General features: G+C 36.0%; 1 protein-coding gene across 1 annotated transcript in view; it reads right to left on the reverse strand.

Moving 5' to 3' along the window:
• The window catches only part of RALGAPA2 (Ral GTPase activating protein catalytic subunit alpha 2), a 192,220-nt gene that overhangs the window by 89,285 nt on the left and 84,227 nt on the right, over positions 1-18,708 (reverse strand). The window contains exons 24-25 of the mRNA XM_083358327.1: positions 3,310-3,438; positions 726-851 (exon numbers count right to left, since the gene is read on the reverse strand). Of these exons, the coding sequence (XP_083214453.1) occupies positions 726-851; positions 3,310-3,438 (255 nt within the window). The remainder of the gene's footprint in view (positions 1-725; positions 852-3,309; positions 3,439-18,708) is intronic.

The following is an 18,708-nucleotide window of genomic DNA, read 5'->3' on the forward strand; positions in this document are numbered from 1 at the left end:
TTAAGCCTTAACTACTTATACTGAGAAATATTTTATTTGTCCTATAATTTCGTTCAACTAGTTTCTGTGGGTAAAACTAAACACTGAAGGATAAAAACACATACACACAAAACCATTTTTCTTTAACTTTTCCCATACTATTCATGATTCAATCTCTCTCTATTCCTACGGGAATAGGGTGGTATATAAATCAAAATAATAAATAAATAAATAATTTTATATATATATATATATATATATATATATATATATATATATATATATATATATATATATATATATATATATATATATATATATATATAATCCTAGAGGAGTATTTTTTCCTTGCTTTTGTTCCAAAAAAGCTTTAAATTCTTTGGTATTTCCTAATAGGGGAGCTGCTTCAATGACTTAATCATTCTGGTTCTTCTTTGCTCCATCTTTTCCATCCCTAAAATATCCTAAAAGACATCCTTGAAGATATGACTATTCTGGTTCTAGGTTACTGGTGAACTGTCGATCATCTGTGCATTAAGATCTGAGTCTCTTTTCTGTACCTCAGCATAAATAATTTTTTAAAAAAATGGTCTTTTCTATATCATTTAAAAGTAAGAGAACAGCACAAATTAGATTTGCATAGCACCCTAACACACAGCAGATATTACATGCAACACCAATTTCAGGAAGGTAGCCTGACTGCCTGTTATCATATAGATCAGCTCACAAAGAAAAAAAAATATTACTTTGACATCTGCAGTTCCTGTTGTGTTTTCTGATTCAGGAACAGATGACAGCAATGAAATATCTTGGTAGAGGTTAGGAAAGCAAATCAGAGATCCAAGAATAGTATTTGCTTCTAAGCGAGGAGCCTATAACAAACAAATAAATGCATATGTTTATATTGCTATATTAATAAAAAAAATAGGTCATGGTAATATCAAAACAGAAACCAGTGGTTAAGGCCACAGGTTAGAAACAGGGAGACTGTGAGGTCTAGTACTGCCTTAGGCATTAAAGCCAGCTGTGTGACTTTAGGCCAGTTACTCTCAGCCCAAACCACCCTCACAGAGTTGTAGTGGGGAACAGAGGAAGAACTTTAATACTAAAGCTTTGATGTGTTTCTTACATCAAAATCACAACAATCTGATAATACAGTTAGAAGAGCTACCAAAGGCCACAAAAAGAAGGATTGGGGGTCATAAATTCTTTTCTCTTGAGCTGAAAAATAGCTTTTATCCGTGGGCTGTTAGGCTTTTAAATGGGACATAATCTTATGCAGAAATGACTTGGGAGGCCGGTGTGTGGTGTAGTTGGTTCACATGGTGTGGTAGGATGGAGGGTTTGTTGTCACTGTGTGTTGGGGGGAGAGAGCACGGGGGGAGGCTCAGCTAATCTCAATATACACATGTTGTACTTTGACAATAAAGGTTTATTATTTATTATTATTATTATTTTTCAACAACAGTCAATATAGCATAGAGGGAAGAATCCACAATTTCCATGGTTTGTTGTCACTGTGTGTTGGGGGGAGAGAGCATGGGGGGAGGCTCAGCTAATCTCAATGTACACATGTTGTACTTTGACAATAAAGGTTTATTATTTATTATTATTATTTTCAACAACAGTCAATATAGCATAGAGGGAAGAATCCACAATTTCCATGGTTTGTTGTCACTGTGTGTTGGGGGGAGAGAGCACGGGGGGAGGCTCAGCTAATCTCAATGTACACATGTTGTACTTTGACAATAAAGGTTTATTATTTATTATTATTATTATTTTTCAACAACAGTCAATATAGCATAGAGGGAAGAATCCACAATTTCCATGGTTTGTTGTCACTGTGTGTTGGGGGGAGAGAGCACGGGGGGAGGCTCAGCTAATCTCAATGTACACATGTTGTACTTTGACAATAAAGGTTTATTATTTATTATTATTATTATTATTTTCAACAACAGTCAATATAGCATAGAGGGAAGAATCCACAATTTCCATGTACAATTCCATTCCATTTCATTCATTCATTCATCAGTGTTTTACTTCTCTAATGAAAATGCGTTTGTATTAAAGAAAACTTCAGTAATTAACCAAATCCCTAATTAAATTTTGGAATATTGAATCTTAGATTATTGAGGACACCTGCAGGACACAGAGTTCCATTGCCGATTTCTGATATCACAGACAGTCCTTGACTTAGGGCCAGAAATGGGACCGGATGTTCCACCATAAATGTGAGTCATCTTGTAAACTGGATCTGATTTTATGACCTTTTTAAAATTAGCTGTTAAGTGACTCTGATTTCCCAATTGTCTTTGTTTGTGGAAAGCTAGCTAGCAAGGTTGCAAAATTCAATTACATGAGCACAAGATGCTACAATCATAAATATAAGCTAGATGCCAAGTTGCCAAATTGCGGTCATGTGATTGGGGGGGATTGTATGATGGATATAACTATGAGGATGGATCATAAGTCATTTTTTTTCCAAATTGTGATAACTTTGAACCATTGTTAAATGAACAGTTGTAAGCTGTGGACTTCCTGTACTAAGAGCCCAGTGCACACCTTTGCTATATAGCTCATGCTGTTCTGATAAGCTTTTGTGTTACCCACAAAAACAATTCAGGGAACAAATGTAATGTGAGGGAAGAAAAAAATTGTTACCACAAAATAACTTTCAACTGAGCAATTTCTAAATTTCTTATATGTTTGACTAAACTGCACGAGAAGCCAGATACAGAAGAAAAAAAGGTATTTGTTTTTCCTTTAAATGGCATTTTTTATCAAAATGCCGTAACATTTCCAGACCTACAAAAGATTACATCTGCAAACGTTAGATGGACTGCATTCTATTTTTTGAAAATGTCTCTCTTTCTCAATGCACAAGTGATTAATTTCTGACCAGATCAGAAATTGAAATGTGAACATAAAAATGAATGAATGAAAAATGAGAAAAATATTCAGATCTCAATCAAGTGAATTTTCATTTATTTTCAATAAGGCTGCAGTTCCTAGCATTCAGAAATTCAATTTAATATTATATAATAAAAATATTATACTTCAACAGCATGAGTTCTGGCTTGGCTATGTAACTGACAATGAAAAGTGATCAACAAGGTATTAGAGTTCATACTGTCAATCAGAAAGATATCCTGATGAAAAATATACTCCTACCTTGAAATTTGAGATGTTTGGCAAGTTATTTGGGAAAAATAAATCAATCTATAAATCATTCTCCTCCAATGCCACACTGCACTAATGAGTTAATACTAATTACGGTCAGTGAAATCTGCACATTGTTAACCATCATACACTGAACATTAACATACTTACTTCCAACATATTTGTACTCAGAACCCTAGTTGCCGCTGTTATGAAGTCTCTTATTAGCAGTGTAAAGCCGGGTAAGCCCAAGAAGAAAAAGAATGGGGAGCAGTGTTTGATGATAGTGTTCAAAACATCCTGAAAAGGGAAAAAATGAAATATGTGAATAAGTTAAGAATTATTTGTCCTTAAAATCAGTATCCTGCAATAGATCATAGGAGAAAGATGGTCTGGTTGAAGAGGACAAATGCACTGCAGAGGACAAATGCACTGCAAGAAACATAGCTTTATACAACAGGCTGTTATGTGCAGTGTGCAGGTAGGGATGGGGAACTGAGGTTATCTTCATTCTGGAATGAAAATTTAAATTTGAGTAAATATATTTCAATATTAAGAATGATTCTTTCAGTTTTTATATATGAATTTTAAAACACACAGACACAGACACAGATACAGACACACACACACACACACACACACACACACACACACACATATGCATGAGGAGTCATTGGTGTTCTCTGAGCTTGGCTGTTTTCTTGCAGATGTTTCATTACCCAAACTAGGTAACATCATCAGACTAACACTGAAGATGTTACCTGGTTTGTGTAATGAAACATCTTCAAGAAAACAACCAAGCTCAGAGAGCAACAAGGACCCCTCATTTCAACTATGAGCTACAAATATTCTCCTTTATTTATACATACATGCACGTGCACACATATATCCTCCTTTCCAAATAACATATTGCCTGTGGAAATATCACCAATATAAACCTCAACAAATAGGTACCTATGTTTATGAAGATTTCAATAATGTTCAGAGGTGCAAGAAAGTTATTAACATGGGGAGGAAACAACCCTGATTGACAGTATTTTTCTTATGTTCTTCCATCTTAGGCTAGTAAAGGAAATCCCATAGGCAAGAAATCCATAGTAGCAGACCCCCACCCACCCATCCCCGTCTACAAAGTTACAGCAGTAAATAAACTTTTTTTTTGCCAAATAAACAATAAAAATAGTAATGTGGTGTTACTCCTCTTTTTCTGCCATCATGGACCAAAGCAGCTCTCCTCCTATGTCTAAAACCCTTAAAGACTTATTTCAGGTTTTGAGGAATCTGTCTTCCAGCTTCTGTCACATATGTAGAGCTATCAATGACTTGTGCAGAAATGTATATAGCTTTTCCAGCTCTTTCTGCTTTTGCCACAATCAGAATACCATGTCTTGGTCTGTTGGATTAAATTTTAATTCTTTGGATTTGTTGCTGGAAAGCTGATCAGATCCTGCCTCAACAAGAGTGGCTGTTAGAAATAATCTAATAATCTGGCTGTACAAGATTTTTCCCCCACTTCTATTCTGTCTTTATGCTGTAACCATTCTCAAGGCAAGTTCTTCAAATGGAAAAACATTGCTACTTCTTCTAACCCCATAGGTAAAACAAAACAACATTAGAGAAAAAGGTAGATAACATAATAGACATGAGGCGAGCCTCATAGTTAAACCTTCGCGTGAAAATAATTTAAATCAAACCAAAAAAATTAAAAGATTTTTTGTTTGATTTAAATTCTATTCTTTCTCCTCTACTATGGATTTGTAAAAGCCCTACAGTTTTGTGTGTGTTTTTTTTCTCCTTACAAGACTGATACTCAGGAAATATTAAATCAAAACTGTTATACTCCGTATGACTAAAACTTTACAGTTTTATGCACTGATAATAAACACGAAACAGATTTTTCTCAAATATTGACTAAAAGGTAAATAAATGTTAGCATCACAACACACAGCATTTCCCCGTTGAAACATCACTTCAGTTAATGTTCAAACTGGTTTTAATCACTTCCCATGTTACAATTTAAAGGCAGTATCAGTCAATGCAAACATTCTAAAAGAATGAGCAGATGGAGACTGGAGTCATGAAGTGGCTGGTAAACTCCTGTTCTGAAGGCAGAACAAAAGATCCACCTTTTCCATAATTACTGGACTGATTAATGCATTGCGTTTTCTCACAGCACACCTGTAATTATTGAGAGGTAAGCATTGTGCTATGTGCCTAGTGTCTGAACCAGCTCTATAGCAGCAGATGGGGCTACATCTCTGTTGACATATGTTACAATAAAATGACTCATGAATCTTGGCATGAAAGGCAGAATACAGCATTTTAAAAGATTAATAAATTCTAATTGTTAATCTTGCTGGCTTTTTTCATTAGAGCCATGTGTCTATAAAAAGATTCCAGAGTATTTTTCAAGAAGAGGCTGCATGAATAGACTAAAACTTCACTTTGCTTCTAGTGAGAGGTGATTGAGTTTGGGCCCTTTGGGATCTTTGAAACAAAGGGCACAAGACACTGCAAAGTTCTCCTATGCAAATCTTAATTAAATGAATGGAACTTGAGCAAACACACTCATGGCACATTGCAGCAGGTTGCTTCTATAGCTGAAATCAGTTATCATTTAGGTTGTGTATGTTTAAAATCATTCACTGGTAGCATAAAGAGGTATACATTATTTTAAAAACAAATCATAATAAATCTTTATAAACTTTTCAATTTCTATGGTTCAATATACTAACTTTCTTGAATTGCAATATTTCTTAATTGCACTAAATATGATAAAAGAACTGATTATATAAAATTTAAGAACAAAAATATACCCACTTGTGAAGCTTACTTCCGCCTGAAGCAATCTCCTCAAAAACTCTTCTTTGAGATTAAACTGAAGGACCAAACACTAAAATCATGAACATGATATTCAGCATCAATGTAGTGGAAGTGGAAGCACACTACCACTGATATATACAAATCACTCTGATATATATAAATCACAACTGACATTGACCTGGCTAAACATATTCCATCTACTCACTAAACACCATACCCACAAAGATGACTCTACTACAGAACACTCCATGTCCACAGAAACCATCATGAAACTCTTGGATCTATGCCTCAACACATACTTCAATGGGAAAATGTACAAGCAAGTACAAGGCACCCCAATGGGATCACCCGTATCAGGCCCAATAGCAGAAGCAGTCATGCAACGACTTGAATCCATAGCTCTACCCACCATCCAGCCAAAATTCTGGACATGCTACACTGATGACACCTTCATTATCATCAAGCACTCCCAAATTGAATTTACTCAATAACATATTCCCTAAAAATTAAATTCACACGTGAAGAGGAAACAGACAACAGACTGCCATTCCTTGACATCAATATAAGGAGGCTAGACAATGGAGACCTAGAAACCTAAGTCTACCGCAAACCCATGCACATGGACCAGATCCTCAGCTTTGCAAAAGACCACCACACTGCACACAAAAGAAGCTGTATACAGACCCTCTTCAGAAGGGCCAGGGCACACTGTAGCACCATAACACTAAGAAAAACAGAAGAGAAACAGTTGCTTACCATCATTCTCCATAATGGCTATCCAAAAAAAGTCATATTCCAACACACAGCATCCAAACCCCAACACACTACACAGCCAACCACCACTCAAAAACTAACCCTACCATATATAAATGGGGTGTCGGAAATGACAACCAGAATTCTTCAACCCCTAGGTTGAATAGCAATAGCCCACAAACCCACAGCTATACTCCACCAGGAATTATCCAAACTAAGACAAGATATAGAAGGATGAAAGAAACAATGTAATCTACAAAATCAACTGTAACCATTGCAACCAATTCTACATGGGACAAACATCACGTCAATTAAAAATCAGGATCCACTGGCTAGCAGTCAAATGCCATGATCCCAAATCTGTAATCTCTACTCATACGAACACTAAATAGTACCAGTTTGATTGGAGCAATACAAAAATCATTGGCCACGCTACCATCTGCCACGCTTGCCTGGCACTCCAACAGGCAATTCCATCAACAGACACAATGACCTACAACCAGCTTACGAACCAACCGCACAGCCAACTAGAGATAGCACCGACCTTCAACCAACCCAAGCAAGAATCCCTCCTACCAATTCACCTCCCAATGACCCTGACCTGATGTAACCTACCCATCACAAGACCCATCACAAGACTCACTGGTGACTCACACTTAACCCATCATAGACCCTCACCTGACACACCCACACCTGAAGCCCTTATAAACAGAAGAACACTGACATCCCCTAAACTCTGCTGAAGATGTTACCTAGCCTGCTAATGAAAGATTCAGAAACCAATCCACAAGCTTGGAGAATGAACCTTCACCCTCATCCTACACCCGAGCTACAGATATTTGCCACTATTGCAAATACACAAATCAGTTAAGTCATTAAGGTATCACAGGATCTTATATTTGTTACTCATTTGTTCATTTACCTCCAATTCTTCATGACCGAATAAGCATCAATTATCTAATTTCATTTGTGAGTAACTGTTTGGGTTCTTGTAAGCTCATGTTTGTTTCATCGGAATAGTTTTTAACCACTTCATCTTCTGGCAAACATTTTCAATTGGTGTTAATATTTACAACATTAGGGTCATCTTCAATGACTCTTGTTTTCACATTGTATGTCCAAAAAACTTAAGCTAGCTCCAATATTCATGTTAATAAAATAAACCTTTATTGTCAAAGTACAACATGTGTACATTGAGATTAGCTGAGCCTCCCCCCGTGCTCTCTCCCCCCAACACACAGTGACAACAAATCCTCCCTCCTACCACACCATGTGAACCAACAACACCACACACCGGCCTCCCAAGTCAATTCTGCATAAGATTATGTCCCATTTAAAAGCCTAACAGCCCACGGATAAAAGCTATTTTTCAGCCTGTTGGTACAGCTGGCTATATTCCTATATCTCCTACCGGATGGTAGGAGAGTAAAGAGGTACCGTCCAGGGTGTGAGTCATCCCTGAGAATCTTCCTCACTCTTCCAAGGCAACGAGCCCTGGCGATGTCATCCAGTGGTGTCAGGGAACAGCCCACAATGTCTTGTGCTGCGCTCACTACCCTCTGTAATACTTTCCTGTCCGCGGCTGTCAAACCAGCATACCAAACCACAATACCATACGAGAGGACGCTCTCTATAGTAGACCGGTAAAAGAGGGTCATTAGTTGTTGTTCTACCCTGTTCTTCCGCAAGACCCTAAGAAAGTGAAGCCTCTGTTGGGCCTTTCTAGCCACCTGGGTTGTGTTGACTTTCCAGGTCAGATCTTCACAGAGGTAGACTCCCAGAAATTTAAAGGAGGAAACTGTCTCTACACAGTCCTCCCCGATGTAAAGTGGGGCAGGTTCCTCCTTTTTTCTCCGGAAGTCTAACACCATCTCTTTTGTCTTGCCAATGTTTAGGTGCAAGTTGTTGTTACTACACCATATGGATAGTTTTTGTACCTCCACCTTATATGCTGTCTCATCCCCACCTGTAATAAGACCCACCACAGTTGTATCATCTGCGAACTTGATTATCGCAGTGGATGGGTCAGATGATACACAATCATAAGTGTATAAAGAATACAGGTAGGGGCTAAGCACACAGCCCTGTGGCGTGCCGGTGCAAAGCTTCAGGGGGGTGGACAAAGCAGACCCGACCCTCACTGTTTGTAACCGATCCCTAAGAAAGTCTTGAATCCAATCGCAGATGGCGGGGGAGAATTTCAAGTCAGTCAGCTTCTCGATGAGAATGCTCGGCAAAATGGTGTTGAAAGCCGAGCTGTAGTCAACAAAAAGCATCCTGACGTAACTTCCAGGTTTCTCGAGATGACTTGCTACAGAGTGTAAAACAGTAGCTATGGCATCGTCTGTCGACCTATTTCCCCTGTAGGCAAATTGATGTTTATCAAAGTCCAGTGGGAGGCATGTCCTAAGATGTTGGAGAACCAATCTTTCGAAGCATTTCATGACTACAGACGTTAGTGCAATAGGTCTGTAGTCATTCAGGCACTCATTCCAGTGAAAACACAGCTTTTATTTAATCTAGCATTGAATTATTTGTTCGTCTGTTAGTCCAAGTTGTTCTCAATATTTTTTTCTAGCACCACAATCCATTATCAAGTTTTTATTTTGGACTTTCTGTTACTATTATGCACAGAGAAATATATGTGAAGAGTGAGTCCAAATTATATCCTCAGGGCTCACACCTCTCTTGCATTTGCATCTGATAAAACAGAAGCACTGCTTTTAAAAAGTGAATGATGTTGAAGGGAAAATACAGTGTTGCTTAAAAAAATTGTAAGCCCTTTTGAATTTTTACACACACAGAGAGAGAGAGACATGTTTTTTACTCATTTAATTGGGTTCTTTATCCAGTTTTAGGACATGTGGATCACCAATTTTTAAACACCATTGTATATGCCTGGAAGCTTTTATATTACTTTATATATTAAAAAGTTGAAAGAAATAAACTTAAAAATAAGTCCCACTAAATTCAGTAGGACATATCCCTGATACAACTTCCACAAAGATACAGTACTGAAATCAGTGCCATTCTTACTGATCTCAATGCAGATCTATACCTGTTTAGAGGGAGCAGGACATTACGACTTGAAACCTTGATTACTCCTTGTAGAAGATTCCCTTTGATCTATCTGCTCTCTCTAGGGTACAGAGAAATATTCCTCTGGGACTAAATGATTAACTAAATTACTGACCAAATCCAGAGGGTACAGGAAGCAGTACAGAAAATGGCTAGGTGAACTAATGTTCTTATGGATGTAGATCTAGCCAGAAATAAGAGTAGAAATATGTAAGAACTTCTACAAAGCTTCTGTGAACTGGGATTCCTAATCATTGGATATTATGGCATTCTACAAATCTCCGATCTTACTATGCTACTAGTTCTAACCACATAAATAGACTGTTGACTGTCCCAACAGATTTTGTTGTTTTGCATTTGAAAACAAATTCTACAGCTCAATCCCTTCTATGAAGGGGATAACCTCAATAAAGATGGATTCCATAAATGAACCTTGGCTGCCTACTCACACTGTGTGAGTAACTGACCTTCTGAATACCTTTGCTAATTACTGTTTCAACCTGACTACTGTGTCTTAGATAGAACAACTACCTTTCAACAAACTTGAAAAATAGCTGTCTATACCAATTTAATAGCCATGTCCGATCTTGTCTCTTATACTGCAAATTAGAACCTTGGATTCATCTACTGGAAAGTACCTTAATTTTTCTTCCATGATAAATACAGTATATTTTTCAATGACAATAGGCTTGTCTAAATTCTTTCCAAACTATTTGCAATATTTACTAACTTAAAATGAAAAAAATCCCACCTACAAATATAGGACCCTTTTATGTATTGCTTTATATTTATATTGCTTATATTTGCCATCTTGCTACCTTTCAGTTCATAAATATCTTTAATTTTGTTTTTTACATCATAACTGCCAATACTTTCTTGAACAACTTTCTCCAATACGATGCCAGTTGTGTTGGATTTCATCTCTAGGAGCATAAGGCTGGATGAGCCAAAGCAAACTATGCTCTGTCATCTAAGTTAAAAGTTAGAGAAAAGTAAAACTTTAACTGTAGTTTTGCTATTTTTCCCATAGCAGTATGATGCCAAATAGAAAAAAACAATTCAAGGAAACATGGGAAAATTGCAATAGATAACAAACCCTTCAAGAAAATTTCTTTTTTCTATTTTTCCGGGGTAGGGATGCAACTCTACATATTCCAAGTCTTATGTCTGGTTAGAGCATTAACGTACCTGGCAAAATCAACAGAACAATATAAGACAAACATTCTTACAAAAATCAAACTGGGTAAAATGAAATCACAAAAACAATTGAAAATCAGATGGAGCTAGTTATTTCCAGGATTGGTTTGTTAAATACCTAATTAGATTCCCCACCTCTTTCAATTCAATCATATCTTATTTTCAGAGATTGCCTGGAAAATTGTCTCTTGAAATGTTCTTGGCTTCTTTTCAGAAGTGGCTTGCCATTGCCTCCTTCTTACTGCTGAGAGAAAGTGACAGGCCCAAAGTCACCCAGTTGGTTTTATATCTAAGGTGAGACTAGAACTGACAATCTCCCAATTTCTAGCCTGATGCCTTAACCACTATGCCAAACTAGCTCTCCAAGTAGAAGTTACGTCATAGTGAATTTAACTGGTCTTATTGGAGAAGAAGTATCTATACATTTAATTTTAATATGTAATATTAAAGGTAAATGTTCCCCCGGACATGCGTGCTAGTCATTTCCGACTCTAGGGGCCGGTGCTCATCTCCGTTTCAAAGCCGAAGAGCCAGCGCTTGTCCGAGGACGTCTCCGTGGTCATGTGGCCGGCATGACTAGACGCCAAAGGCGCACGGAATGCTGTTACCTTCCCACCGTAGTGGTCCCTATTTTTCTACTTGCATTTTTACGTGCTTTCGAACTGCTAGGTTGGCAGAAGCTGGGACGAGTAACAGGCGCTCACTCTGTTATGCGGCATTTGGGATTTGACCCACCAAACTGCCGACCTTCTGATAAACAAGCTCAGCGTCCTAACCCACTGAGCCACCGCGTCCCTTCATGTAATATTAATGGTTGACAAATATTTATACAGACAAGGTAGCAGTATAATCAACCTTTTTCAAAAAAGCTTTCTCCAGTTCCAATATATCCAAAGGACCTGAGGCAGGAAGGCTGCAGGCATTAATACCTACCAACTGGCCTTCTTTGATTTTGCCAGTACTTTTCTGATATGCAAGCACTATATGTCTTATAAGTATCAACTGATTTTCTAGCCTACTCAAAGGCTGAATATACTGCTGAGAACAAGATGTACAATAATTTTATAGTACCATATTCTTAAGTATCATGAACCATATTACTGGCTTTCAGATTTTTTTAGAATTTTATGAAACTATATTTGCATTCCCATTTTAGCTTAGTGAATCTTTATTCTCAAGGTTGTAGGTTGAATCTAATACATATTGCTTCTGAAGTGTATGGCAAATCAGTAATTTTTTATCAGTACTCATATTTTGGTGAGTTTTGAATTAATCCTATTTGGATTAACCTTGATAAAATACCTGTAAATGTGACCTTGTTATACTGGTGAGCCAGATTACTGCTAATGGCAGTATTTTTTTTTTACAACTAATTACCCAAAGGTTTGTGCTAATAATTTTTAAGGGTCAAAGGCAAATATCACCCACATGTCATCCTTCACTGAAACCTTTTCAAAGATAGTCCCTGATGGCTCAGATTTATATAGTTTTTTCACACTTTGCCTAGCTACGATGAATTCAAGGTAACCAAATATTTTTGACAAGCTGTTGCTGCCAAATGTTTCAAACCTTCCCTTTTATGAAGCAATACAGAAAACTGGCAATTTAAGAAGAGAATTCATCTCCAAGGAAATTGCAATATAAGAACTTCTGTGTAATGTCAGTGAGCTTACAAATACATAAATAAGGTAGTTCAAACATACCAGGTTGTTTCCTCCCTTCAAAGTACAGTTCTGTAAATGTAAATAGCATTCAGCAGTCTGCAGCCTAGCAAATCAATCATTTTAATTGAATACTAAGTACACAGAAAGAGCAAAACCACAACCAATAAGAAAAGCACAGAACAACAGCAACAGAAATAGGTTTATAACTAATCCTGCCACACACATCCTTTGCAGCTTTCATAGCTGATCTATAAACATGCAAAATGATTTTGGATTATTATGGTTCCAATTACCAAAATGAAAATTTCAAATGAGAGGTTGGTTCTGGAAGCACTTCCATTGTTTACATAATTGCAGAATATAATTTAGTGTCAGTGCTGTTACGGAAAAAAATAAAAAAAAAGAGCACTGCAAACCATTGCTATTCAAAATGATGTGGAATCAGAACAGGAAGAAGGAGAGTTCTGCTCGTGATTAAATAACATAATTTATGTTGATAAATTTTCATTTTCAAAGCACACGCAAAAAAATTGTACTGCATATTTAAATATCTTCTTTCACCTCTTTCAAATTTGCTGAAAGGTTATAAAATACCTTTTTCTTATATTCATTGTTGACAATTGACATTTATACATGTAACATGATAGCCTGCCATATGTCTTCAGAAAGATTCTGACTTGTTCCTAACCAGAAAGAAGTTAACATATGACAGATTAATTCCCTGCCTTTAATTATGTACAGCAGGTTTGAAGTACTGAAGAGCTTATCATCTTTTCCCTTTTTAAAATAGAGATATTTAAATCATAAGCTATGTGTGGAAGGCAGCTAAGCAACATCAACATTTAATGAACTATTTTGGTAAGATACTCAGGTAAACCCAATTCAAATATTTTAAAAAGACTAGTGAAAGGTTTATTAAGAATAGTTATATAGCACTAATAGACTAGTTTATAAGTGTTTGCACTGCAAGTTTAGAAACTTCCCTGAATATCCTTTTAATTGTTCTGAGCAATTAGGTTTTCTCTGCATTCCAGTTTAGTATTTAAATTAAGCTTTCTGTATAAAACATCAACATGGCAAACTCCACATCCAAACCCTCATTAATTGCATGCTACTATTTCTAATGAAAAGACAAATAATTAAGAGGCTTATGTGAAATTGTTACATTGTTGCAAGTATTTTTTTGGACTTTGTCAGCTACATTGTTTTCTGCTCTGAGCATAAGAATAAAATAATATTCAATCCAGGAATGTTTTTTTTTTATAAAACAGGGCCTCTAATTTTAATTAACTTTTACATCTAGAGTAGAGTGTGCACACAAAAAAAGAAATTAAATGATGCAACTCTTGCATGATGTTGCTCTTTCAACTGGGAGATATTGCTAGAATAAACTAAGGGAAAAGAAAAAATACAATTCACAATGAAAAACTAATCATTCTCAAACATCAGAACCCAGAAAATTCCTAAAGCACAGCAACAAGTAAAACCAACTCTGAATTTATAACAAATGACTACTTTATGAATCACATCAACATGAAGTCAAGAAGAATGAACATGAACATTTTATTTCAAGTCAATGACACTGAATTCCCAGTGTATTCCTTTGCAACCATACAATGATTTCAAGCTTCTTCCTATAGCAAAATAGTAACACATTTTTAACTTCACAGTTAGCAAAATCAGCAAAACCTGTGTGTTCAGATGTCTTACCACATTGACAGGGTCTACCTGCTCCTACTTGGATTTTCCAGGTAGTGGTAACGGCACCTTGTCTCATGCTTGGTCTCTGATATTTGTAGCCAAGCACCTTCACCAGGGCTGTGTTACTGCCCCTCTGCTCTTCTCACCACATATCCTGGAAGGCCAAGCAGAAAGTTGCCCCATGCCATGTTACTTTCTATTGTATAAAGCAGGGGTGTCAAACTGCTGGCCCGTGGGCCGGTTTCGTCATACCGAAGCCGCGCCCACCCCATTGCAAAAAAGAGTCGTGATACGTTGCGACATGTCACGTGACAGGGCGAGTTTGACACCCGTGCTAAGCACATGGACAAAATTAGATCCTGTTTAGGGACACGAATGATGCAGAATATGGTCTTCCACTGCTTAGTATACAGAAAAACATTTAACAACTCTTTCACACAAACCAAACTGGTCCCACTGAATTGTACTCCTGGTCAGGACCTTGGAGGACCCATTGCAGAAAAAGAAAATAGCTAAGAGTATTTTCCTATGAAGGAATCAGTTCAACAAAGAGTTGTAATCAAATGAAACTCATGATTATTTCAAAAGTTTCATGTTTTTGTACAGCAAAAAAAAAAGAACAAGAGAAGTTGTAAGGAACTAGTGCTGTGCAGTGACTATGAAGTTGGACTGGAGGTTGAGAGATGCAGATAGTAGTTGTAACTTTTGCTGACAAGATATAAATTAACATTTCTTTAAGTTCCCATTCAATCCTCTTTTCCATTTAGGGACAATAAAATGGCTAGAATAAATGCCTAAAAGAATTCAATTAGATATGCATTTTACTGCCAAGGGAGGGAATGTATATCTCCTAAATTTACTTAGGAATAGCCGACACTTTTTGTATCACGGCAGGAAAGAAAATCAAACTTGGTAAGGTAGTCTTACAATCTAAAATGCATCCAAGCTGTCCCTAAATGGTAGACTTTATTGATTCTGAGAGTGAAAAATTCAATTCAAGGCCTTCCTTCATTGAGGATGGTAGAATACAACATATGTATCATGGAAAAAAACAGGAAGGTCAAACTGAAGGAAATGCAAAGGGCTTATGATAAAAGGTATAATGCAGGGGTCTTCAAACTTGGCCCTTTTATGACTTGTGGACTTCAACTCCCAGAATTCCTCAGCCAGCGTGAATGGCTGAGGAATTCTGGGAGTTGAAGTCCACAAGTCATAAAAGGGCCAAGTTTGAAGACCCCTGGTATAATGGTACTGCTGAAGAGATGAATGTATGGTCTTACATCTGTTAAATGGTAATGCTAAGATTTTAACAGCTATGCTGATGAGAAATTTATGGAAGATATTACAATAATTCATTTTGCATAATCTGCTTTAAAGTATGCCAAGCTTTAAATAATACAAAATCTGGTTTTTATAATAGCTTTGTATATTTAATATAAGTTAATCTTCAAGTCCATTTCCTTGGATGTAAAAAAAAATCTTATGAAATAGTTTTTGAGTGTTGTGGAAATTTAGATTACGTAAAGAAAATTGTCAAGGATGTCTCCTTTTCTTTTAAATCTGGAATTGGTCTAAAAAGAAAATTCTATGAAATCAAAGGAATTTTTTGTGTACCTAAATTTGAACAGAGAATATTGTAATAAGTAGATGATATTTTCAAGTTTATTTGAATGATTACCAATAATTGAACCCTATTTTTTAAAAAAGTGAAACAATCTTAATTAAGTCAAATATTATATCAATTGGCAAAAAAGTACTGAAGGGTTTAAGGAAAATTTGGGTTTTGTCCAGAAGTTAATACCTGGGGATTACTATTTCTAGGAAAACTTCTAGATTTGTGGATAAGAACAATTTAAAATATATAATCTAACTATATTAGGATATTAACATGGATGAAGATAATTTAAAGAGATCTTTTTTCTTACTGTATTGCTGTTTTTATTATATTTCTTATATAAAATCTATGGTTATACTGCTGTTTAGTTAAACTGTTACTCATTGACATATGTGATTCCCAATGGAAAAAAATGACATGGAATCAGATTTAACCCAACTTAGATGATCACCTCACTTCCTGATAACATTAAAATCTGAAATGTCTTTATAAAAAATCAAGCAACATGTTTTCCATCTAGATTTAACAGGGCAGGAGAGGAATTTTTTTTATGATAGCATTGGCCTTTGAAACAAGCCTTCTGCTACCCTTAAATGTATACAGTACATAACATTTTTCCTGTTTCATATAGGAGACCATTTACTATCACCAAGTCTCAATGCTTTACTGTCAAGTACTATCCATCTGTTGCCAATTAGATCTGTCCCTGCCTGGAGGATGCAGTTGAATCAATATGACCTGTTCCATTGAGCTGTCTCCAGTACTTTTCATGGCAATCTGGATTGCTATCAACCCCCGCCCCTTTGTAAATCATTCCAGCATTTTCTGGAAGACAGTACTTTTTCTAATCACCTAAATCCATAAAAGGCGCATATTTTTTTTTACTATTTCTGAAAGAGTTCTGTGGATCTGCAATATCACTAGGAAAATATTTTCATGGTGGCAACCCTATGTAAAACGAAGGAATTTGAAAAGCAGATCTGTATTTATACATGAAAGAGGGTTGCCACTGCAGGCCCTTTGCAAATACTTTACTCCAACATATATTTACTCAGTGAGAAGATACATTTCTCCTCTGCAAAGCAAATAGCATTTAAGCATGCAGAAATTTTTAGTTAAAGATTGTATGGTAAAGTGGGCTCAAAATATTCAAGAACCGATCCCAATGGACATATGGGAGGTAATTTGGGTTAGAAATGTAAAATTTACCCAGGCCCAAAATTTAAGAGAAAATTTTTATAAAATGTTTTATAGATGGCATTTGGATCCTAAAAAGTTGTCTTGTATGTATCCTAATTTACAGCCCAAATGTTGGAAATGTGGCAGTTTGGATGCTACTTATTTTCATATTTTTTATTTTTTTATTTTAATCCCATTTATATCCCGCCCTTCTCCGAAGACTCAGGGCGGCTTACAATTTAAGCACAAACCAATGTGCTTAGCAATAGCCTTCATTCTATGTATATGCCTGCTTATTAGGGCTTTCGCCCCCCCCCCCAGCGGCATTATTACAAAGTCAGCTTATTGCCCCCAACAATCTGGGTCCTCATATATGTGATGGACTTGTAGAAATATAAAAGCTTTTTGGATTAAAATTTGGTGGAATATTCAAAAGATTTTTAAGAGAAAGATAGTTTACTTCACAACTATTTTATTGGGTGTTATTACAGATTGTGATACTAAAGAAATTAACTTGATGTTGAACTTGATAACAGCTGCAAGGTTATTGGTAGGGCAATATTGGAAGAAGGATAGGTTGCCAGCTATAGAAGAATGGACGTTTAAAGTGTCAAATTTAGCAGAAATGGCTAAGATTTCTGCTTATTTGAAGGATCATTCTCAAGAAAGATACATTTCGGTTTGGAGAAGATGGATAGATTATATTCAGAATAAATATGGGACTAAAAAGTTCCATCTAGCCTATGAATAAATTTTAGATTGTTATTATTACTAGTAGATTATTATAGTGGAATTTTTATTAATTTTAATTATATTATTATTATTTTTAGCATTAGTATTAATAACTTGGATATTAACTTGTTTATGTTTTATTATTATGTTTACTTTTATTTTGCGTGTATTTATGTTAAAGGGGAGTTAAAGCGCATTATGAATTTGGTTATCTATATAGTTTGTTAATGTTAGTTAGATTATTATTATATTTGTAACTCTGTACTCAGCTCTGGGAAGTGGGGGAGGGAGAGGGGGGTGGTTTTGGGTGAGTTGGTTTTTATATTGTAACCTTTATAAAATTTTTAATAGTAAAAAAAAGCATGCAGAAATTTGCTTTGCTTGGAGTATAGTGACTGTTTTAATTTCAGGCCTGTAGTGCTTTAGGAATCTAAATATTTCCAACAAAAGCCTTTTATCAACAATGCTTTTACTGTTTATGCTTATTTATAGCTGTCATATCCCCAATCTGCTGATTCTGATTATTACATTATTGCATTTTAGCATGAATTATCATCTGCCCTTTTCTACATGATGTTATTGGTGAGGGGAAATAAAAGTTGATTTAGCATAAAAGCAATGCTTCCTAAACTGATTAGGTTCAACATCTGACCTCTCACAAATATAATAAATAGAAATTATCTAAAATATTTTTTATTTTTAATCAGATGTAATTCATGTGCACTGATTCAAAATGTCATCAGAGCATATGTTGAGAAGACCCTTTGATTATTGTGAAATGTTTGCAGCTTATCTTCCCCTGCTTTTATTTAACCCTTAAAAGGACTA

This window comes from Vipera ursinii, assembly GCF_947247035.1.
Source record: "Vipera ursinii genome assembly, chromosome: 3".
Lineage (NCBI taxonomy): Eukaryota > Metazoa > Chordata > Lepidosauria > Squamata > Viperidae > Vipera > Vipera ursinii.